General features: G+C 53.7%; 1 protein-coding gene across 3 annotated transcripts in view; it reads left to right on the forward strand.

Moving 5' to 3' along the window:
• The first annotated feature begins 1,287 nt into the window (after window positions 1-1,287).
• TRABD2A (TraB domain containing 2A) overlaps window positions 1,288-24,566 on the forward strand; it is an 81,495-nt gene continuing 58,216 nt past the window's right edge. For 2 of the 3 annotated variants that reach the window (XM_075931317.1, XM_075931318.1), the window contains exons 1-2: window positions 1,288-1,617; window positions 13,126-13,686. In XM_075931317.1, the coding sequence (XP_075787432.1) occupies window positions 1,504-1,617; window positions 13,126-13,686 (675 nt within the window). In that variant the 5' untranslated portion in view covers window positions 1,288-1,503. The remainder of the gene's footprint in view (window positions 1,618-13,125; window positions 13,687-24,566) is intronic. The other variant, XM_075931315.1, reaches the window with a different exon arrangement.

Raw genomic sequence — 24,566 nt, forward strand, 5'->3', positions numbered from 1 at the left:
CTGGGTAAATCGGCTAGTATATTTATATTTCTCCTTTTATTTGCTTCGGTCACAAGAGTTTAATTGTATGGGAATTATAGCAGCTCCATTAGCACCAATATAGTTAGCGGAAAGTTCCTATTGTTAAACTTGTTGAGGAATATGAAACTTTGCCATTTTGGATCACCTCTGGCTGGAGCCTGGCATACAGGCACTTAGCTTTAGTGCAATGTTTTAAACTGGAGATGGCTGACAATGTAAAATGTTGCGATTTTTAAACACTTTTGATCTGTTAGAGCAAACGTAGTTGAACACTGACAACTTGAATAGTACATGGAAGAACTTATGACAAAGCTTTTTGAAAGGATCTTATCGTTCATGTGAAGATTTACTGGATTGTCACGGCAAATGGAATAATATACCCATGCACTATATTTCTAAATCACAAACTGGGGAGTGAGGCTGGTTCCATGCCACAAGAATGCACAGTCTTTAGGACAAGAGTGAATCCAAAGGAAGGCTCCCTTTATGTTGTATCCCAGGCCAAAAATGGCTGAGTGAAGAAAAGACAATGGAAGAATCATAACATTCCCTTTATATGGAAACTGCTGTCGGATGAAAAGTACGATTCGGGTCCTTAAAATCCCACCATACGGTATATTTTTATCCTAATTCTTTGAATTCATCCTGCCTGTGGCTAATACACCACAAGCCCTTTGATGTGTTTTAAGTTTCTCTCTCTGGCCCAGCTGAGGCAGCAGCCCACACACACAGCTTTGGAGAGGTGTCACTCCCGTCCTTGGCACCATTCCTGTCAAGTTGGCAACACTTTCCTTGCACCCGCTTTCCCCAGGGCACTGCTGCGCAGCCCAGGGTGAGTTACATCTTTCCTGGCTCTGTTCTGAATTTGCCCTTGGCGGTTGGGTTTGGAGCTGGAGAACTGGGCATGGGCTTTGCGAAGGACCTGCCCTACCCCTTCACACTCCGCAGGTGTGGTTTCTTACAGGGTCCCAGCCCTGCAGCGGTGTGTGTGTGTGTAGGGGGGGTCTCTGCTGTCCCCTGCCTGACGGGGCCTGCGCCCAGGTGTGGGGAGCGCCCCGGGCCGGGATCGGGGCCGCAGGCTGCAGCCGAGGATTCTAGGGGTCGAACTCTCCGCCCAGCTGGGGCCAGAGCGCAGGCCGGGGCTGGGCTGGCGCGCCCCTGGCCCGGGCAGGCGGCGGCGCCCCGGGAAGAGGCCAGGGGGCGGGGGTGGGGGGTTTAGGGTTAGGCACCTCCCGCGGCCAATCGCGGAGCGGGACTTGGTGCCTCCATCCAGGGGCTGCGGCAGGAACTACAGAGCAGCCGGGGAGCAGCGCAGCGGCCGGTCCCCTCGGGAGGGCTCCCCGCGGCTGCCGAGCGCCCCGGCATGGCGAGCCCGGCGCGGGGACCCGTCCAGGGGCGGGGGCGGCGGGGGGACTCCCCGCTCCCCTCCCGCTAGCGGCTCGCCCGGCCCCCGCTCTCCCCCGCCCCGGGCTCGGAGCGACGATGGTGCAGCTCGCCTGGGCTTGCCTGCTGCCGAGCTGCCTCCTCCTGCTGGCCCGGGCGCGCCCCAGCCGCTCTAGCGGGGACCCGGCCGCCGGCTGCGAGCTCCGCAGGAAAGTAAGTGCGGGAGGGGGCTCGGGACCCGCCCCGCCCCACGCGGGGAAGAGCGGGCGGCAGCTCCCTTCGCTCCCGGTGGCGCGGGGCTTTACGCGCGGGGCGGAGGCTGCGCCCTGGCTCCAGGGGACCCCCTGTTGCTCCGAGGCGCGACCCGCTGGCCAGCGCCCGGGGCGGCGCGGCTGGGTGGCTCCCGGCAGCCGAGGTGTGAATGGGTTCGCCGGGGTCCCTAACGCCCCGGAGGGCAGCAGGAGCGAAGCGCGCCAGGCTGCCTCCTGCCCCGGGTGCCCGGTTGCTCTCGCTCCGGAGCCGGGCGCGCCAGGCTCGGCTCTCCCCGCCGCCGGGAAGGGAAATATCCCGATCGCACCGCGCCAGGCTGCCTGCTGCCCGGCCCCCGCACCGCCTCCTGCCCCGGGCGGGGGACCCGCTTCCCCGGTGAAGTGCCAACGCGCCGCAGCCTGCCCCCGCGCGGTGCTCTGCCCGGACCCCGGGACCTCTGCCCTGGGAACGGGACCAGAAGCGCATCAGAGCCCGGAGCGCAACCGGAGACTCCCCGGCCCGCCCGGCTCGGTTTGGGAACATTTACCGAAGTCGGGTTCCTTGGGGCCGCTTTTGTCTGCCTGGCCCAGCGAGCTTTATAGGTACCCGGCCTGTGTTACCCTCCTGGCCCGAAATGCCTAACTAGAACCAGTTTCTCATAAAGTAGCCACCAGCGGGTTTCCCTCTTAGTGCGAGGAAAGCGCTCTGGCTGGAGCAGCTGGCCACATGGAAGGAGGTGAAATCGGAGCCAGATTAGACTGCGAGCAATGCACACATGCCATGTTGTAGTTTAACCTGTGCTGCTGCTGCTGCTATAGTCAAGGAAGGGGGCCAGGACACAACCTCATAGTACAAAGGGGGCAGGTATGGTGTCAGAGACCTGCAAACAGTGGCCAAGGAATCCAGTCCTCTGTGGAACATTGTGCCCATTTTAGAGACGGGAAGACTGAGACTCAAGTGGCCCAGGGTTCTGCAAGGGTGCCCCACTTACACAGCTTTTACTGTGGGTGTCAGTGAGGGCTGCGCTCCCTAAAAATGGGCACGCACAACCGCTGCAGGGCTTGTGGGCACACGGGAGTCAGGGGCTGAAGAAAAGGGGGAGCCCCAGGCTTCCATCGGACTCTTCTGCTTCAGACTGCAAGTGCCTCCCATGAAACTGATGGGAGCTCTTCATTTGCAGGGTGGTTCTAACTGGGCCGGGCCCAGGGCATTAGAGAGCCAAGATGGGTGAGGTTTTTACTGGACCAGCTGCTGTTGGTGAGGTTTCAAGCTCCACAGGGCTCTTCTTAAGGGCTGGAGTTATTAGCATCCTACAGTGTGAGAAGAGGGGTCCGAGGCAAGCCCTGGGTGTAGTTTTGGGGAAAGCATGGGGGGCATCCACCCATCCCCAAACTGCTAGCTTTGGGCAGGCATGGAATTCCCCCCCCCCACACACACACACACACTGAAGCTGTCTCCCCTCCCCCAATATAGAAGTTAAACTGTGGCTATATTCCAAGCTCCACCTGAATCTCAATCTATTTTTGTAGTTTGTTTTACCTTTAGTAGACCTTAAAGGAGCACAGTCAACCTGTGGAACTCCTTGCCAAAGGATGTTCTGATGACGAGGACTTTAACAAGGAACAAAAAAGAACTAGATAAATTCATGGCGGTTAGGTCCATCAATACCTATTAGCCAGGATGGGTAAGGAATGGTGGCCCTTCCTTTGTTTGCCTGAAAATGGATGATCATTTGATGATTCCTTGTTTTGTTCACTCCCTCTGGGGCACCTGGCATTGACCGCTGTTGGAAGACAGGACACTGGGCTAGATGGGCCTTGGTTCTAACCCAGTCTGGACTTTGTTATATTCCTATGTACCTTCTCAGTATGTTGGCTGACTCGCTGTTTCTGCTATGGCAGTCAGTTGTTTTGGCATGCTGTTTGCTAGAATCGCTACCTGCTTGTGTTTCTGTCCCTTTGTACATTTTTTATGAGGATAGACTTGGACAGCCCAGCTCAGTCCAACAAACCAAGACCACTTAACATGCTAGCGGCATAAAGGTTTTCAACGGCTGCCAGGCTGGAGGCTGTCTCTACATGATTGAATTTGACTTTTGGAACAGACTGTTCACGGTGGTATTGGCTTGACCCGTGCTGAACGTGAGTAAGCAGCACGCATGGCTGAGGACAAAAACATGATGAACAAAAGGCCAAGATTTTCAGGAGTGACTAGTGATTTTTGGAAGCCTCCACTTTTCGGTGCCCAATTTGAAACCTCTCCAAGGAACCTGATTTTTCAGAAGATGCTGAGTGCCCACCCTCCAGAAAGCAGATGCATCTAAGATATTTCAAGTTGGGTGTCCAAAAATCAAGGCACCAAAAATCACGTGTCACTTTTGGAAACCTTAGCCATCCTTTCTTCTAGTTAATTAAGAAGTTGGATGTAGCACATGGCTCAGAGGCAACCCGGCCTGTTCTCATGGGCCAAGGAAGATAGTCATCATGGTTTGCTCACTCCTCGTGTTTCACCCGGGGTTAGCTAACATGATTACATCTCCAGCCGTGTTCACAATGTCAAGCGCAGAGCAGACCTTCAGGATCCACGGAAGAACAGAGCTCCTATGCTTAGGGAGATGACAAATCCATAATGGTCTCATCTCCACACACAGCACACCCTGGCCGCAGGGGTCAAGTTCAATGTTCCCACTATTTTTTTACGCACGTGCAGAATAAATTTTATTACATGCACAAGGCAAGTGCAGATGTGCACCACCCATAGAAACACATGCTGCTAGCGGTGGACAATTGTGGGCACTTCACCTGAATCTCTCCTGTTGGGCTGTCCAAGTGCTCAGCCTATAGGGAACGCTGGTCAGGTTGGAAAACCTTATCTTCAGGGAGCTGTGTGAGAAGGCCAGGGAACCCTTTTTATTGCTCTGTCGCCTTGTGATCTTCTCTCCTATGCACTTGGCTGTCCGTTTCCCCTGCAGAAAGGCCAACCTGCCATCCGCCTGTCTCTTCTTGGGTCTTGCTGCCTCTTGAATGACCTGTCCAGACACAGCAGTGGAGTCTGGGCCTTCCTAGATGGAATCAGTCAGGAATTGGGGCTTTGGAGCACCACAAACTCGACTTTTGTGTCACACTAGAAGCAGCTTATCAGAGATGCCAGGGCAGGCCTAGCACAGACAGCTCTCCACCTCTGCCAGGTAGGAGGCAGGTTGCCAGCCAGTCGGTCAGTTTATTACTGGAGCCAGGATGTAAAGCAGATTTCAGAGTCACCGGGGGTGGCGCTGTCATAAAAATGGGCCATGTCTGGCAAGTAGGGGACAGACTGGGCCGGGCGGGCTCCCTTCGGAGCCAGGGGGCCTGTGAAGCTGTGGGCTTATGTGAATGTGGGGCAAGGGCTTGAAAAAACAAAACAAAAAAGTTTTGGGGGAGACTGCAAAGGTTAGCAGAAAAAAATCGTATTGGTGGAAAACTGCAACCACAACCATGTCTGATGCCAAAAGACTTTTACCCTTTGTCAGAAAACCCAGAGGTGAAATGTGTTAATGATGGCTCATTATCTCCTGATTACTATGTCCTTAAAATGTGAGACCGCCTGCAGTTTTCCATATTGGCAGTCTGCTTCCTCAGGTCATTAGGACAGTGGGAGAAATGACACTATTCAGTGATAGATTTTATTTTCAGGTCCTATAAATAGGAGTATCCAGCTACTTTCATGGGGGTGTTGTGTATAAAGGAAACAAGCTCTTAAATTCCACACTCCTGACTCTGTCTGTTTTAAACATTCCCCATTGCATCTGCAGGGGTTAATGCTCTTTTAATTATGGGTTCCTCAAATCTAGGGATGTGTGTTTTCTGACCCCCCCAAAAAAATTGCTTTTACACCCGTACTCCTCCGTGACTCCCCAGCCTTCCATCCTGAGTGTGTGTATTCAGAGTCGGAAAGAGAGAAGTCTTTCTTTGCTGTTTTAAGAAGTTGGCAAACAAATCATTCTTCAGAGAGCTTTCTTGTCAAAGTGCCCTGTTACAGCTAAAACTGCAGTCAATAATTCTCCCCAAATCCTGAATTTTTGGCACAGGAGAAAACATTCTATGTTTTCCTGGAGGGCGGGAGGAAGAAAGCTTTTGAAAAGAATTAATTTGCAAGTGCGTCTCCTGTGGACCTTTTGGATTTCCCCCATTCACGAACTAACTCTTTTGATCTGGTCGTGTATTTTGCTAAATGTTGATGCACATCTCTGTGTTTAATGCCGGCGCCCAGGGATTAGCAGTTGTAACTGTTTACTCGTGTAGGGAGCATTGTTCATGATAAATGGAGCAATTAATCTAAATGGCTAACTTTTCCAAGAGCATACATCGTTTGCCCCTCTGCATTATCTCACCCGTCTGCTCTAACTTCTGGCTTTTCATGGAAAACTGATTTTTATTTTTCATCTCGGGTGGAAAAGGTACTGAATTTGGATTCTTTGAATTGTTGAATGCATTGCAGTGCTTTTCCCTAGGCAAACTCCATTATTTAGGGGAGTCAGGATTTGTCAGTAATGTAAAGGGGAGCATGAAGAGAATGCTACTTACACATTTAACATGTGCAGACGCACAGGGCTCTTCACTCACTGTGTAAAGACACAGAAGTAGTTAGGCACCTAAATACCTTGGAGGATGGGGTCACAGTCTCTGCTTTGAATAACTACAAAGTGGAATGCGGCAAGGCGGGGCACAGAGAGAGATAAGCAGCTGACAAAGGAGCTAGGAGGAGTGCAAAACCACAGACAGAGTAAGGAGTTTGGGGCTGCCTGAGGGATGTACTCCTAAAAAAAGAGAGAGGAAAAAATATGGTAATACATTCAAAGAGGCTGCGTGGTGCAACAGATTGGCTAGTGGACTAGATCAGGGATGTGAATGTTTGACCTGTAAGCCTTACTGGTTCCGGTTAACTGGTGGGGGCAGGAGCAGAGAGAAGAAGGAGTCTCCTCCACAGCCCAAGCTGAGAGCCAGCCTGGCTTTTAGCTCAAACTGTAGCGCGGGACAGTGTCCGAGGGATAGATCTGGCCCACAATGGCCCAGCTGCTCCCTCAGGCCAGGCGAGAATTTGGGGTGGGGGAGCGAAGTCTCCTCCCTTCAGCGGGGTAAGCGGCACCAGAGGGAACCGCCAGCTGTTCAAAACAGCTGGCAGTTCTCTCTAAGCGCTCTGCGCCCCTGGAGGGGCAGAGGCAGGCGGCAAAGACTTCATGTACTCTCCCACCTGCAGGTCAATCAAGGTCTGTGGGCGGGAGAACACGGAAAGTCTTCTGGCCCCTCCCCTTCCACCTAAGGCCCCGCCCCTTCCGGGGCGGCCCGTGACCACTTCCAAAATTTGTTAAGTGCCTCCCCTTCAATAATTATTGCACACCTGGCTCATTCACTCAGCTCCAGAGGTCCCAGGTTCAGTTCTGCCTGTCGCCCTGACAACTGCGCCTCGCAGCCTGTGAAAAGTCCCTTGCTTGATTTTCTAGATTCTCTCTCATTTGTCGCTAACTTTCTCGTACCTAGGTGCCCAATGTAATTCCCCTGGAGATCTTTGTTTCTTCCCGCTGCTTAATTGCATTATTTATTTCCTGTATCTTTGTAGAGTTGCCCCCACGCCAAGTTATTTCAACGGTTTTGAAATAACTGTTGGGGAGGAAAATTACCGTATCCCTGACGGATGTGTTACAATAAAATACTTTGTGCGGCTGTCATATAAACCTTCCAGTTTGGCAGGTTTTAGCCTGGATCTACCGACCGATCTTTGTCAGCACATGAAACGATTTATGTCAACTGACATTGAAGTAGGAGATGTCGATTTGGGGTCTGAATGTTAAGTCCTGTTGCAGTGCTGTAAATGCTGCTTAGGTCCTCTTGGAAAAGCAAGTTGGCAAGTGCAGCAAAAATAGCTTCAATCTGGAAACTGGTCTATTTGATGGGGTCGTAAGAATAAATCAATGAAAATGCTGCGAGAACCACCCCTTAACAAGAACACATGGCACCTCTGCTCTGCTAAAAACAAACAAAAGGAAGTCAAGGTACACACCCAATTGTAACTGGATAAGCTAACTGTAGAATCATAGAATACTAGACGGGAAGGAACCTCGAGAGGTCATCGAGTCCAGTCCCCTGCCCTCACGGCAGGACCAAGCACCATCTAGACCATCCCTGACAGGTGTCTGTCTAACCTGCTCTTGAATATCTCCAGTGATGGAGATTCCACAACCTCCCTAGGCAATTTATTCCAATGTTCAACCATCCTGACAGCCAGGAAGTTTTTTCTGATGTCCAACCTAAACCTCCTTTGCTGCAGTTTAAGCCTGTTGCTTCTTGTTCTATCCTCAGAGGCTAAGGAGAAGAACATGGTGTGGCAGTTTGGCCTAGTGGTTAGGGCCCAGCAGTCTGTTCCTAGCTGTGCTAGTGACTGTCATTTAGTCTTGGGCAAGTCACTTTGCCTCCCCAGTTCCTTCCAGCTCTTTTCTGTCTTTTTAAGCTCTTTGAGGTAGGGACCTGTCTCCTCTGATATGTGTGTGCAGTGCCTATGACAGTAGAATTCCTTATCTAGCTAAAGTCTTTATCTGGCTGCCACCACTGTAGTATCTACACACCTCACAGTCTTCAAAGTATCACCCCCTCAACTACCCTGTGTGGCAGGGTTGTGTTATTGCACCCATTTTACTGATGGGAACTGAGGCAGGCCTCAGTGAAGCCGGGCATTTAACCTCGGTCTTCCTAGCTCAATAGTGTCCTGACCATGAACCATCCTTCCTCTCTCCTCCTGGCCGCCAGGCATGGTCACAAGAGAAATAATAGTGACGAGTGCCTGAAAGTGAGGGCGGCGTGTTCTCTCCCTGGTCCTGCGAGTCTGATTTTTCTCTTATGCTGGTGGAAATCAGGAATCAGTCCGTTGAAATGAGCTGAGTTTTGTGCGCCCCCTTTGCATCTCTCTGGCCATGCAAAACAGAGATGTAAAATCCCGCGACTTGTTGACTGGTTAAACTATTGCTTAACTGGTTCAGCCTCCACATGCCTAGTGCAAAAAGGGCTTTCAGGCCCTTTTCTGTGGTGGGAGCAGCGTAGGATGCTGGTGCAGGGGATCCAGACCCAGTGACTTTATCTCCTCAGTGTTCTTGAAATGAGGTGCGAGAGAGAGGCTGCCAATTGTTGCATCGCGCCGTACGGGAGAGCCCGCGTCACCGCTGTGCCTGTGTTATCTCGCAGCCACTTTGCGCTCTGGCAAACTGTTCCCCTTTTACAAGGGGCCGGAGGGAGGGTGGGGGAAGCTGCTTGCTTGCTTTTATCTCTAAATGACATGGAAAATATACCCCAGGATGGAAGAGCTACACAAGGGCACGTTAGGATCGGAGCGCGGAGTTTTCAAAGGCATTCGGCTTGGCTGTGGTCCGGGCAGAATGCAGAATGCAGTTCAACATTTCCCCACCAGTTGCCATCACAGGTACATAAGCACCCTAGTATCTGAGCACCTTGCATTCTGTGAAGGACTGACTCTCCTAGCATCTCTGGGAGGCGGGGCAAGGCGGTTATCCTCATTGAGCAGATGCGGGCTAAGTGAGGTGCCCGAGGCCGCATAGGAAGCCTGTGGCAGAGCAGGGACCTTAGCCCAGGTTTCCCCATCTCAGGCTAGCGCTTTAGTCACTGGTCCCAGAAAAGCAGACGAACAGACGCGTTGTGTAGATGTAGCCCCAGCCTGCCCTGATTAATAACAGTGGCAGCTGTTTAGTGCCCAGAAGTGTCTGTAATAACATCCAAGTGCTCGTGAGGCCCGGTGTGCTCGTCTAAGCCTGGCGGAGCGCCATAGCTGCGTGCGTCTCAACGCAGTCCGCTGGCCTCTCACACTGTGCGCTCTTTGAGGCAGGGGCTGTGATTCGCTCTCGGGCTCTGCAGAGCCTGGCCCGGCGGGGACCCAGACCCCTTTGGCTGGGAGGTGCTACCGCAACACAGTACTTCCTGGAGCCTCCCGTACGGGCAGTATCCGAGGGCATGCGAGCTTCCTGCCCAGTGCTCTTCCCGTGAGGGTGCGTAGGACCCCATCTGAACCGCACGGCCCCCCGTGCTCCACCGCTGAACGCCGGTCCGGTGCTTGTCGGCACCACTCTTCCCCTGAGATTCTTCGGAGCCGGGGCTGTTCCTGGGCCCTGCCTGCCACACACAAGCTCGGACGTCTTTAAAGCAAAGGGCGCCCTTTCGGCTCCCTCCACGCTGATGCCTGCCTGCCTGTCTTTTTGTTCGCTGGCGGCTCCTCACTGGTGGCCATTTGCCCCATTCGCGTCTCCCTTGCGCGTTTCCTAGGGCCTGACCTCTGGCGTAGTCACCTGTAAAATTAAAATGCCAGGGAATGAAAGGCGCTTGGCCTCAGGGGCAGACGACCGTTTTGCGGGGCCCAGGGCAGCGTAATTTCGCGGGGCCCCCTTTTGCCACGGCGCATGCGCGGGGCTTTTTGAAGCGCGGGGCCCGGGGTGGCTGCCCCGCTCGCCCTGCCCTATATCCGCCCCTGCTTGGCTTTGCTGAAGGGACCGCCTCAGCCTGACAATCACATGGGCGCGCCGGGGAAGTGAGTCTGTGTATTTCGTGCCTAAACATAGGCAGCCTTTTAAACCAGTGGTCACCAACCAGTAGATTTTCGGCAGCCATTAAACAAACCAACCAACCAACCTGGCCCTTGAAATTTAGGCCAGCGGGGTGAGCTTTGGAAAATCCCATCCTCCCTCCACAGTCAGCAGTCAAAACGCTCATAGGCTTCAAGGGGGGAGGTTAACTCAACACTGAGCACACTGAGAAATCACCTTTGTTAACTATTTCCCTAGGCGGGTGGGAAGAACTGGGATGGGTTCCCTAGGGAGGGGTGGAGTCTCCGTCCCTAGAGGTGTTTAAGCCCCGGCTTGACGCAGCCCTGGATGGGCTAACTGAGTTGGGTTGGTCCTGCCTTGGGCAGGGGGCTGGACTCGATGACTCCTGAGGTCTCTTCCCGCCCTCCTAGGATTCTAGGGTTCTGTCCTTAATGGAAGTTAAGACTGTGGAGGGCCGAGGCAGCCACCTTACTTACTCCAGGCGAGCGATTGCTAAAGATTTCACACCTGGGGTTTGCCCGCGAGAGCTATTAGACAGTGGGGTTCGCCTCTCCGCTGCCACAGGGCCGCTCATGGTTTTCAAAATCACAAACTAACATGGCGCCCCCTCCAAGACTTTTCCCCTCTGGGTGACAGGCCGGGGCCTTGCTGGCATTTCCAGCTGAGCAGGGCTGTGATCTGGGTCTGGGTCTGGCGGAGAAACACCCCCTGGGACGAGCCGCTGCAGAGTTGTCTTTCTGATTAACCCCTCTGGCCCTAGCCTTCCACTGGCAGCGCCTAGGCCATGTGTTTCCAATAAGGAGCCTGCTCTGCATTGAGCAAGGCATCTAACCTCACCGTACCTGCACACTTCAATCTAATCACAGTGCCGGGGCCAGTGTTCGGCGGAAAACTGGCCAGATGTTTGAACTGAGTGTCTGGATGTCCCCTCTTGGAGCCAGACATTTGATAGCCAGATCTTCTTGCGGGGCAGCGACGGGGCGGAGATTCCAGATGTTTTCTGCTTCCCTGCTTATGCGCAGACAATCAGAAGCAGATTGCTTCTTCCAGCAGGGCCAAATCCATTGTGTGCTCTGATTGCAGCTTTCAAGGACCTAACAGGGTGTCACAAGCAGGAGGAGAGAAATTGTTCTCCTTGGCCTCTGAGGACAGGACAAGAAGCAATGGGCTTAAACTGCAGCAAGGGAGGGTTAGGTTGGACATTAGGAAAAAATTCCTGCCTGTCAGGGTGGTTAAACACTGGAATAAATTGCCCAGGGAGGTTGTGGTATCCCCATCTCTGGAGATATTTAAGAGCAGGTTGGACAGACACCTGTCAGGGACGATCAGACAGTGCTTGGTCCTGCCGTGAGGGCTGGGGACTGGACTTGATGCCCTCTCGAGGTCCCTCCCACTTCTAGGATTCTAAGGCCAGCTCATCAGCTGGGTGTTTGGCATCGGTCCAGTGAGTGAAGCTGTTGAAGATGTGTCTCCATGTCGATTTACATAGACCACACAAAGGCTGGATCCAACATTACCCTCTGGGATTCTTGGAAATGTTATGGTCTGTTCTAGGGGAACGCTTTGCATTATTCCCTATTAACATAAACACAGAGAAGTCTGGGAACCTGGTATTGAAATCCAATACACCACGGAGCAGGATTTCTTTAGAACTCGCAGTAAGGCCTTGTCTACACTAAAAAGGACGATCGCTGCTGCTGCGATCGATCTTCCGGAGTTTAATTTAGTGAGTCTAGTTAAGACCTGCCAAATCAAACTCAGAGGGTGCCCCCACCGGCGGCTGGTACTCCTCCTTTTGCGAGGAGTAAAGGAAGCCGATGGGAGAGTTTGCTCCCATTGGCCTCCCGCTGTGGGGATCCCACCAAGCTCGGCATAAGGTAAGTCGACTCCAGCTACATATTCTTCATAGTTGGAATTGGGCACCAAAAGCTGAGCTGCCGGGTTGAGTGTAGACCTGGCATGAGGTTTGCTGCTGCTCGGGTAACTTTACTGGATGGTTGGGAGTGTTTGAAAACAACTGTGGGTGGTTGTTTTTTAAAGAAAAAAAGTTTTTTTCTGTTTCAAAAACCATTTTCTCGGTGCTGCGGGCCGGGGTGGCTCTCACGCAGTATTCCAGCTTCCCCTCTTGTCTTCAGAGCAACTGGCTCTTTCTCTGAACGCCGTGCGGAGGTGGGTGACACTGCGGGGTCCGGAATGGGCACCCGGTGCAACCTTTTTCCAGTCCGTTCCTCAGCCAGCGTGCCGGCCTGCCAGTGACTTTCCATGTTACGCGCTGGCTTCTGGACGTGTGGCTAAGGGGAGTCCCTCTCCCCAGCCTGAGTCAAGACCGTTTCCTGGGTGGCAGTTTTCTGTCTCCGCGCATGTTTCCTTTGGCCTGAGGGGGGGGGGGGGTGTGGGGCTTTGTCAGGTGGAGAGGTCGGAGCGGGAAGGTGATGGCAGGCTGACAAAACAACCACAGTCCCGAAGCCTTGGTGGTCCCCCTTCGGGCCTAGCTCTGATCATCAGTAGGTCTCAAAGAGGTGACTTTCATTAGCCTCATTTAACAGACAGGCAAACCGAGGCACTGTGAGGCGGCTCCCCACAACAGAACCAGGAAGAGAACCCAGGTCTGCCAAGTCCCACCCCCCTCTGCTCTATCCACTAGGCAACACTGCCTTCCTGTGGGCACCGAGAGTAACCGATCTGGCCTACGATGGTGTGTGTGTGCTGTCTTTGGGGTGCAGACACGCCAGTACGAGGGAGAGCCTATTGAAACAATGGAGCTAGTTCTAGCCCGTGTCGCTAGCTGGGGGCAAGGGGTCTTTCTTGCCGCTCCCCCTCTGCGTGGCTGGCTCCCCGTGCTCCAGCCTGCAGGCCGTGGTTTGTTTACTCTGCTGTGTTTCTCTCCCCTCCAGCAAAGCGAGCTGAACTCCTTCCTGTGGACCATCAAGAGAGACCCCCCGTCTTACTTTTTCGGCACCATCCACGTCCCGTACACCCGGGTCTGGGATTTCATCCCCGAGAACTCCAAGAAGGCCTTCCAGCACAGCCACATCGTTTACTTCGAGCTGGACCTCACGGACCCCTACACCATCTCCGCCCTCACCAGCTGCCAGCTGCTGCCGCAGGGCGAGAACCTCCAGGACGTGCTGCCCCGGGACATCTACCGCAGGCTCAAGCGCCACTTGGAGTACGTCAAGCTCATGATGCCGTCGTGGATGACGCCGGACCAGCGGGGGAAGGGGCTCTACGCCGACTACCTCTTCAACGCCATCGCCGGGAACTGGGAGAGGAAGAGGCCCGTGTGGGTCATGCTGATGGTGAATTCCCTGACCGAGGTGGACATTAAGTCCCGTGGCGTCCCTGTCCTGGATCTCTACCTGGCCCAGGAGGCCGAGCGCCTCAGGAAGCAGACCGGGGCTGTGGAGAAAGTGGAGGAGCAATGCCACCCCTTGAACGGGCTAAATTTTTCCCAGGTAAGAGGAAAACCGTGTTGAGCAGCTGAGGCTGAGGGGTAGGGAGTCTGTCACAAGGACAAAGGCTTCAACCTGGGGGCTCTCAAGTGGAGAATCTGCGGGCGCAGGTCCAAGAGGCGCAGCCCTCAACGGGGGCCACCGGATGGTGGGGGAGAGGCCAGACAGGAGCAGAGCTCCAGTCTGCGCAGCTATGGTACACCTACTTTGCCTTCTGCCCTCAGAGTCCCTGGGGCTACGTCTACACTGTGGGGGTTTTCCGGTATCCCAGAAAAACTCTGCCGTGTCCAGGGAACGCGTCTGCTCTTTCACGTTTTTTTTGCGGAAGAGCAGACGTGCTTTTTCGGAAGCCCTGTCCTCCTCCTCCCACGAGGAAGAAGGGCCCTTCCGAAAGAGGAGGCTCTTCCGAAATGTGGCCCAGTGCAGACAGGCCAAATTTCAGAAAAGCCTCTTGCGAAAAAACAATCAGACAAAGGAACCTTTTTCCGATAGATCATTGTAGTATAGACATAGCCTGGCTGGGACTGTCCTGTCTCCTCTCTGCACAGATCAGGGAGCTTAGTGCCAATATGGGTGACAAACTCACATCCTAGCCCTGCAGGGAGCACAGAAGTGAGGGTTCGGGGTACCCTCTTCGCCACCTTCCTCCGTCCCCTGGGTGCAGTGAGGCTGTACATCTCTTCATGTGGTGGCACCCCACCGGTAACCCCTTCCTCACTGAGAATCTACACTTTTGTCTGATCCGCCAGCAAATATTGAATCCACAATCGGCCTCCTCTGGCCCCGGCCGTGGAGACTTTGCCTGTCTGCATCCTTTGCCTCTCCTCTATGTAGTGCGCTGGGCCAGGGGATGTGCTCTTCCTTCGCTGCTTTATGGTGCAGAAACCAGGCTGCAAAGTTTGGGGTTGAAACTGACCCTCGTGAAGCCCATGGGCGTTTTGCCACTGACGTCCGTGGGGCCGGATTTCACCCCGAGTAGATCTCCAAAGTAAGTTTGTGCTTGTTTGTTGTTCCTTCTGATCGCAACCAAATCCCCACCACAAAGTCTGCCCTGTTTTGTGGGAGGCTTTTCTGGACACGCAGAGCCGAGGTGTGAGAGGCAGAGGTGTGAAATCCAGTTGAGCCAGGTCTCCTGATTTGTACCGTGCGCCGCTTACAGCCCCTGCTTGCAGGATCCAGCGGTTACACAATTGTCATGAGGCAAACACAGTGTATTTCTAGCCTGGGGTAACCTGAGTGTGCCCTGAAGGCTTAGATCCCAGAAAGCAAAGAAAAAGAAGCTCAAATGCATTATTGTTTTTTTCGTTTTTTTTAAATCGCATGCTTTTTTTGCTATTGTGTTTATGGAGGAACCTGGTGATTCTTGGACCCTTGAGCTTAGCACTACTGTAAATCTTTAGGGCGAGAGCTTTGTTCTGACTGTGTGTATTCAAGCAGCGGTGTTAACTGTGTGTCAATTACGGGGGGGCTGTGTTAACAGGTTGACTAGCAATCCCTTCTCTCAGTTAATCGGCTGTCAGCTAAGCGAGCCTACTAGTGTTGCTGTTATCCATTTAGTCTTGCAGGGGAGAAAGAAAAACACACACACACCTTCCCCGGCCCCGACACATTTTCATACCCTAGAGAAGCAAGAAAAGGGGCCCACCCCCCACTCTTCCCTTTGCAGGCGATTGTTATTACTTTAATGGAATGCAGGCAGGTCAGCAAGACGTGATTTCTGCGCGCAGACGCCTTGCTAGTCTGTTCCTAGCGTATCGTGCTCCGTGCAGCCTGCGCTTTATCACCCCCTCGCAGCTCTGGTCTCAGTGTGTTGGCCTGTAACTATAACTCCCTGGGTCTCCCTTCACACCTTTCAGCAGGCCAGCCCCAGCCTCGTGTCCCCCCACCGGAGTGGTGTGTAGCCCTGTGTGTTTCTGCACAGTTCTTGGGGCTTTGAGGGTGCAGGGCTGGCTGGCTTGCGGATGGGGCTTCTGCTGAGAGCCCACCTGCTTCAGTTCACCCTCCAGACTCTTCCTCGCCCCATCATCTCTCCACTCCCCTATGTGCTAAGGTTGGTTGCCACCTTCTATTTCAGGAATGGGCTGGATCCGGTCCACCAGGGTTAACCCCTGGCAGGCTGCTGCTTTATGTACCTGTGCATCCGCAGGTACGGATGATCGCAGCTCCCATTGGCTGCAAAATGCTGTTCCCGGCCAATGGGAGCAGGAAGAAACAGTGTTCTGGTCCCTGCTGCTTCCTGCAGCTCCCATTGCCTGGGGCTATGTCTAGACTACACTGATCTATCGGAAAAATGTATGCAAAATGCGCTCTGCAATTTGCGTACCTTTTTCCGATAGTTTTTTCGGAAGAGGCTTTTCCAAAATGTGGCCCATCTACACTAGGCCAAATTTCGGAAACGCCTCCTCTTTCAGAAGAGACCTTCTTCCTTGTGGAAGGAGGAAGACAAAAAAAAAATGGAAGAGCAGACGCATTCTCTGGACACGGCGGAGTTTTTCTGGGATACCTCCTGGAAAAACCCCATAGTCTAGACCAGAGTTTCTCGACCAGTGGTACGAATACTCTTAGGGGTACTCGAGAGAAGTCTGGGGGTACGTCAACACAACTGAAATTTGGAGAAAACTGAATTTTTGTTTTAAGTTCTACAGTGCTTTATTATTTTTGTGCTTTTTACACCCCAAAATGTCATTGCCTGCCCACCTACGATTAAGTTGTTCAAACAAATGTGTTGCAATGGCAGAAAAAAAATGTGTGTGTCTGAAAATTGTAGGTACTGGGAGTACTTTTCTTTTTTTTTTTAAAGGGGATACTTTATAAAAAAGGTTGAGAAACACTAGTCTAGATGTAGCCTGGGAATGATGATCCATGGCCAATGGGAGCTGCAATTGCTGGTACCTACAGAGGCGCAGGTGACTATAACGGCGGCCTTGCAAACTGCTGCTGTTTTATTGCTCCCCCATCCTATTTCCTCCCGTAGCTCCCTTCCCCATCCCCCTTCAGCCCCCATCCCATTTAGTCCTGCGTTTCAATCCCCTCCCTTTTGATGCATTCTATTTAAAGTTGGCAGATGGGGCACGAGGGGACTCGTGAGGAGTCACACTTTTCCAGTGGCTGGGTCGTAGGCACGTCAGCATTCGCAAACCTTTCCCCAGGTACTGGCTCGGTATTGTAACTGAGTGTTTGGAGTGTTCTCCTTTGCGATCATCAGCTCCGACCTCACGAACCGCAAAGAGATAGCTTACAACCGGTATTTCCTCGCCAGCCTTCGGGGTGTGAAGGAACCATTTCTCCTTCACTCCACGAGAGGTTTTGCTCTTTCGCCGTGTTTGTTCTTCTAACGTCTTCTTCATCGTTATCTTTATGGTGCGATCATACTGTATTTGCCAAAGGCGGCTGCTCTTGACTCACTTGGGCTACCTTCCCTGCTTTGAAATGATACTCTTTTGGCTTTTGAACATACCGGCTACATCTAGACTGGCATGATTTTCTGCAAATGCTTTTAACGGAAAAGTTTTTCCGTTAAAAGCATTTGCGGAAAAGCGCGTCTAGATTGGCACGGACGCTTTTCTGCAAAAGCACTTTTTGTGGAAAAGCGTCCGTGCCAATCTAGACGCGGTTTTGCGCAAGAAAGCTCTGATTGCCATTTTCGCTATCGGGGCTTTTTTGCGCAAAACAATACCGTATTGTCTACACTGGCCCTCTTGCGCAAAAGCATTTGCGCAAGAGGGCTTTTGCCCGAATGGGAACAGCATAGCATTTCCGCAAGAACACTGACAATCTTACATGAGATCGTCAGTGTTCTTGCGGAAATTCAAGCAGCCAGTGTAGACAGCTGGCAAGTTTTGCCAGTCTAGATGCAGCCACTCTGTATAATGCTTTTAGCTCTACTCTACCCTTGTATGTCTTTGTGCATTCCCTTTGCTTTTTCTGAGCCCTGCATATAATTTCTGGGTGTGCAAAAAGGCCGACACAGTCTCCACGCTTGGTTCTGTCTCATTTATTTTCTTGCCTTCACCCTTTATGTCATGTCAAACCTCATTTGTTTAAAAGTTCCTCCTTCGTGGAAGACTGTTCAGCTCTGAGGTGTCCCTGAGTTTCAGGGGGTTTTGATCCGCCCAAAATCCGCACGATCGTTGAGCCAGAAGAAAATGCTGTTTATTCACTCTCCCCAGTGCAATTTTTGTATTAATCAAATGCTTGCTGTTAAACTCTTGTGTGTCACTGTACAAGATCACAATGCGAAATTGCCTTTGGTGCTAGCAATTCAAACAAAGGCTCTCAGGAAAGGGCAGTTCAAGTTGCTATGCATGGCCCAAAGCTAAGGAAGAAATAGTTTAGGTGAGATGGTCTTGACTTTAAAAAAAATTGGCTGGTGGAATAATCTACCAAGGTTGCTGATAGAGGAGCCATTGAGAACAGGGAAAACAGGAGGCTGTTGGGAATGGGATGTTGTGGCGAATGGTCATAGTGTTCTGCACCATGGGTGTAGCCCGAAGGCACGTATATTTTAACAATTCCTCCTTGATCTGATTGGAACACCAGGAAGTAGGGCGTCTCTGTACACAAAGGGGAACGTAACCAAACTGCTTTCATTTACACCTGTAATCACTTCAGCGCCTGTCTGGGACACAGAGTCAGTTACTCTGGGGCCAGTGGGTGCGTAGATAAGCCCCGTTGCCTGTCTGTCTAGACAAGTCAAGGCAATCTCTGGCCATCCCAGTAGGAAAATGGTGAAGTGTTTGCATTGCTGCTGTCAGAGTTCGGCTTCAGTGAAGACATTAGTAACTGAACTGGCGAGTTTGCACCTCTAGCGCAGCACCAGAGGAGTGCGGCGGTCGATTCGCAGGGCGCCACGCTTTGCTAGTTTTAAAAAAGCGCTCCAGTTCGGTGGGAAGCCTTTCGTATGACAAGCTCTGCACACGTGGCCCTTGGGCCCATCTGACCTGTCCACGTGCCAAGATGAGGCTTGTATTTGCTCAGCAAAGAGAATCGGTTTTGCTGGCCTGTATTTCCGGATTGCCAAGGAATTACGAATGTGGCGCCACACACAATTGAAGTGGGAGGAAGTTAGGTTGTGATGGCCCATCCTCCACCCCTCCCCCCATTATTTAGACAGGAATCGGTCTTCCCCAGAACTCCAGAATGGAGTGGGAATCTGCATCCTGGCTCCCCAGGGCTCCCTGCAGCCTCACTCCTGCCACAAGGGCTGCCCCAAACAGCCCCGTTTCCTCCAGCAGGGTGCTGCTCCTTCTGGGGCCTCCCCATGGCACTCCGTGTGAGCATCACCTGAGCGGTATCAGGGCCTTTCGTCTCCTCTAACGTCTCAGGGAATCAGCTTGGGAGCCAGACCAATGTTCCTTCTATTTTTTTTCCAGCTGTGTGTGGAATAAATTTTATTCTGTGCACCAAGGCATGTGCACCACAAGTAGAAACACAAACTGCCAGCTTTTACTAATCATCTGGGAGGTGCCTGAATCTCTCCTGGGAGGCCACCCAAGTGCTCGGCTCATGAGGGAACGCAGCTCCCGACTCCCATGGCCTCACTGTGCCTGGCCAGGTGTTTTAAAACATGGTACCATGGTGCACTGCCCGTGAGTGTGTCTGTACGTGTCACAGCTGAGCTGCTGTGCTCCTGGTAGGGAAACAGTTGGGCTGCTTTGATATTTCACGGAAGTGCTCTGTACTGAATGGCGCAGCTGGCTGCCAGGGAACTTTGGTGCCACTTTCGACAGAATAACTTCCGAGCGGCTGACAAACTGGTGCAAGCACAAGTCTGCAGCGGACTCGTAGACGACATAAAACTAGGAACGTAAACACCGAGGCATTGGGAAGCTTTCTGCCTCAGTTTACCCACTGGGTCAGTGAGTGCGGCGTTTAGACTGGCGAGAAGCATGTCGGTCGGCCTCAGCCTGTCAGACAGTATCCCAGGGGAGCTCTCAGAACGGCCCCTCCCTGGGCATGAGGCTTTAGCGTGATCTCTGCTCAGCGCTCAAAGGCCAAAGGTCAACAGGCCCGTCTTTGGGAGCAGCGTTCCTTAGCTGACAGTGCAATCTGAAACCAGCGAGAGGCTGGCCAGGCAACACCGCGCCACTTCAATCCCGCCCCGTCAGCGAAAGCCAAGTGTGTAACAATGTTTAGGTTGGAGATTTATTGTAATCACAGCCCTGTCATATAACCCGGTTAGGGCCGATTTATGGAGCCGGCCTTGTACGTTTCTCACAAGCTGGCTACGCTGCTGTAATAGGATTAGCAGGGTTGCTACCTTCGGTCAAACGGGAATGAATTCTTGGCTGAAAACGTCCTGTTCCCGGTCTGGCTTACACGGGGCATCTGCTAAAGGCATTAAGGGCACATTCCAGGGCCGGGCTGCGTTGGTGTGTTTCTCTATTATCCTGTTTTGGTTTGTGGAGGGTTCCCTGGTCCGGTTTCCAGAGAACCCTCACTCGCAGTGCACTCCCTGTTGCATGGCTCATCTCCATCTTCCTCGATCCTCGCCCAGGCCTTTGCCACTTCATCCTTCCAAGTGCCCTCAGAGGATGAACGCGGCCCACGCTGGCACAGCTTTGTGTGCTGCCAGCGCTGCAGAAGCTTACGCCCGCGCCTGCCCCAGCTGTAGGAACTTTGCATCGAATCGGACCCGTTTTGTCCAACAAAATTCTTTTCTACCCACAAGTCTCCTTCCCTTCCCTCTTCCTGATGCACAGCCAGCGGTCCTGCTGTTGCTGAGGTGACAGGGTCCTTGTTTGGTGGCATCAAGGGGGAGGTTTCATGACTCAAGGGGGCAGCAGGCCGGTCTCCGAGGAACTGCAGAGACTTCGTTGATAGCTGTGGTTCATGGGGGGGAATGTATCATTCTTCCCCCTTGAGGATAGCCCATAGATCTCCGTGCTCTGCTTCGTGGTGGTCCCGTAAACACCCTGACATGGGGAATCATAGAATTCTAGAGCTGGAAGAGACCTCAGGAGTCATCAAGTCCAGCCCCCTGCCCAAGGCAGGACCAATCCCAACTCAATCAACCCAGCCAGGGCTTTGTCAAGCTGAGACTTAAACACCTCTAGGGATGGAGATTCCACTACTTCTAGGGAACCCATCCCAGGGCTTCCCCACCCTCCTAGGGAAATAGTTTTTCCTGATGTTCAACCTAGATCTCCCCCACTGCAACTTGAATGCAGTCTTCTGCCGCGGGGGTGTTCTAAACGGCTTTTAAGCAGACCTGTTTGGAGCACCTGGGATTCAGCTGAGCAAAGGAGGACGTGTTGTGTCTGGACTGTGGGCGGGGACTGGTGGCATTTCTCTGGTTTCCCTTGTCTGTGTGAGAAGCTCGGTGCACACGCCCCATGGGCCACAGCAGGACTTTCCACGCAATATGCAGGTGAAAGCCTGTTCACCAATGGTGGGGCCCAATCCCGCATCTTTAACTGACTCCCTCACTGTTGGGTTCCCCCTGGCCTGAGCCCGCCTTGGGTTAGTTTCCAGGCTTTGACTTCACTGCGGAGCTGGAGGGGAGGATGGGGGGGACAGAGGAAGGGGGGCAGGAAGCAGACCTGGCGAGGGGGGGGTACAGTCACTGGCCGCAGCTAGACTCCTTCCAGCTGCGGCCCCGGAAGGTGCTCCCTTTGCTTGCCAGCAGAAGCCGGGCGGGTGCAGGGCTGGGATCCACTTCCCCCACCCGGCATCTGCTTGCAACCAGAGGCTCCCAGCTGGGAGGCGGGGCCGCGATTGGCACTGGGAGCCTCTGGTCCCGTGCAAAAGCTGGGCGAGGGAGGGTGGCTGGGAGTCCCGGCCCCAGCCTCAGCCGGCTTTTGCGCGTGACCACAGGGCTCCCAAAGCCAATCGCTTCCCAGTCGCTCCCCCGCCCCCGCCAGGCATCCCACCGGCACCCAGCCAGGAATTCACAAAATACCGGACATTGCACCTGTCCGGTATTTTCTGAATTTTTCTACCGGACAGACGGTGCAAATACCGCACTGTCTGGCAGAAAACCGGACCCCTGGCAAGCCTATGAGTGGCGCGCAGGATCTGCTCCAAGAGGGAACTAGAACAGGACGGCTTGGGAATAGTGACCATACTATAATAACATTTCACATTCCTGTGGTGGGAAGAACCCCTCAGCAACCCAACACTGTGACATTTCATTTCAGAAAGGGGAACTATGCAAATGACAGTCCCCGGCCCGCCAGGTGGCCAGGAAAAATGAGGCTAGGGGTGGGCGGGGCTTGGCTGCATGGCGGAGAGGGGAGGTTGTGGAAGGGGCGGGGCCTCAGGCAGAAGGGGCGGGGTTGGGGGCCTCTCAAGGCCCATTAGCCCAGCTCAGAGTGCCTAGGCTAGCCCGGAGGCCAGCAACCACGCAGCAAAGCCCTAACCACGTCACTGCACTGTGTCTGCGCTTACCCGTGCCTGTCGGGGGGGTGGAGCCCGATGTTCTTAGTGCCGAGAGGCCCCAGAATTTTTTCTTGGGCACTGGCAGGAGAGCGGGCCTGTCCGTCAGGGCGAATGGCGGGAAGGCAGTGGAAGTCTCCCGTCCAGTTCTCTCTCTCTCAAACTCGGTTGTCCTTGAGGACAGCCCAACTCGACACGGAGCTCCGCTTTCTAGGCTGGATTCCTCCATCTGCCCTGCAGCCTGGCCGGCTGGCGCAAACCAGGCTCTCGAGCTCGTTACTGGGACGACAAGACCGCTTTCCCCAGGTCAGCCCGGCCCTGCGTGTCGCTGCAGAAGTGCGGGCGGGGAGAGAGTCCTCCCCCCCCAGTCCCGGATGAAGAATGACCCAGTGACGACTCTGCAGCCAAGCCGTCCTGCCTGCCAAGGCCGTTTTAATGCTGGGGGGGTTTCCGCCCCGTTTGGATTCTTAAAAGGGCTGCTTTGAATACCACGGGGTCCCTTTCAGTTTGGATTAGTGAAGACGTGCCATCAAAACAGCTGCCTGTAGTCGGTGCTAGCTGAAGTGTAATGTTTTCATAACTTCCAGTAATTACGAGCTTGCTATGGGCATTTTTTTTGGTCTCTCCCCTGCCCTGGGTCATAGCACGAGAGCGCCCACAGCCGCGCCTTGGACTTCTAGTACTTGCAACCTTCTAACATCTCGGGGCCCTGTGGTGGGCCAGACCCTGGTCACTCCAGTCCCACGCCGGAGCTTGGGGGCTGGTTCGAGGCACGTTGGTTAGACAGAGGTGCACGGACGCACTCGTGATTGGACCAGTGGCTAGAGAGGCCTCTCCACTTGTAGGCAGCCTGCACCCGCGTTACTCCAGGCTCGTCTCTAACAGGAGACCTGACGCGAGGCATTGAGCTGCGGCAGGTTCTCATCGGTGGCAGACCGATGTCCGTTGTTTTAGCGAGTCCGACTTGCTGCTGCCTGCCCATCGTCAGCGCCCAGGATTGTGGGATCTGCTTGGTTTGGCTGCCTGTTCTGATACAACACGTATGTGCGGGGTGATCTCCCGCGAGGAGGTCGGACCCCATTCTTGACCTCTCTGGGCACTTCGGCTGGGCAGAGGGGCTATGAAGCTGGTGTAACCGTCTACCCCAGGATTCCCTCTGCGAAAGGGGAGTTGCCAAATGGCACGGAGAGCCTGTAGTGACTCCGCACCAGCCCCTCGCAAAGCACAGTGTGGGGAGTTGTCCTGGAAAAAGGGGCGCAGGAATAGCGTGGCTTTGCTCCGGCAGTTCTTAGCTGCTAGCGTAGCCCCTTGGGGGCATGGTCAGAGAGGCAGCATTTGGAGTCGTCTCCAGGCTGGTCTCAGTCAGCTGGGGGTCTGTGGTCGCAGAACTGGGACTTGGAGTCCTTTCTGCATCTTCTACCCCTTCTCGGCTGCAGGGCTGGCTGGTTGACTTTGGTGACCCAAAATCATTTTCTAAGGCAGCGGTCACCAACCAGTCGATTGGGATCTACGGGTAGATTTTGGAACCTTTGACAGGTGATCCTGAGAGCTTTGGCCGGGAGGCTGTCCAGGGCCGGCCCTTCATTTGCCCCTCTCAGCACTGATGTACTGCTCCTGCCCTCTGCCTTGGAGGTGCCCCTCATCCCTGGGAGCCTCCTGCTTGCTGTGCAGGGCACAGGAAGAAGAGGAGGGGATGCTGATGTCAGGATGCCCCTCCCTCCACCCTGTACCCCATCTCCACAGCGCAGAGGCGGGCAGGGAAGGAGAGTTTGCTGGCTGCTTTGGAAGTTGTCCAGGGCCAGGGTAGGGGTGAGCCTGCTTTAGTCCCACTGCACCACCACCCAGAAGCCAGCTGTGGTAAGTGGGGCCCAGCTGGAGCTCGCATTCCGAACCCCTGCCCCTCCTGCACCCCAAGCCCCTGTCCCCAGCCTGAGAAAAGGGAGGGAGATGGGGGAGAAAGGATGGAGTGAGCAGGGCAGGGCCTCAGAGAAGGGACGGGAAGGAGGCGGGGCGAGGGTGTTTGGGTTTGAGGTAGATCCTGAATTGCACTTCCATTCAAAAAGTGATCTTATGCTTAAAAAGCTTGGAGACCCCTGATCTAAGGAAAAGGCTCTGGGATCCACTGGGGAGACCCGTGCCGAGTGGAGAAAAGCACGACGGCTAATGCTCTTTGGGGGAGACCGCGTAGGGTTAGTGCTGCAGTCACCGCCCTGTAACTGTGCAGTGACTGTCACAGCTCTATGGGTATTTTAGGCCCTGATGGTTAAAAACCACCTAGCGATTGTCCCTTTGTGCATGATGGTACAGCCAGTCCTCCTTGTTTGCTGCAACAGCTGCCACAGTTAACTAGCTGGCTGACCCCAGAAAGTCCTCTTTGACCGTGATAACACCAGTGGTCTCACACAGGGATCAGCCGAGCTGCATTTCCAAGTCTAAAGGGCTGGGACCGGGAGAGGGGCTCCCATTGGCTGCTTTAAAACCACTCTCAAGGAGCCATTGGCACCAAA

Source organism: Pelodiscus sinensis, chromosome 6 (assembly GCF_049634645.1).
Source record: "Pelodiscus sinensis isolate JC-2024 chromosome 6, ASM4963464v1, whole genome shotgun sequence".
Taxonomy (NCBI): Eukaryota; Metazoa; Chordata; order Testudines; family Trionychidae; genus Pelodiscus; species Pelodiscus sinensis.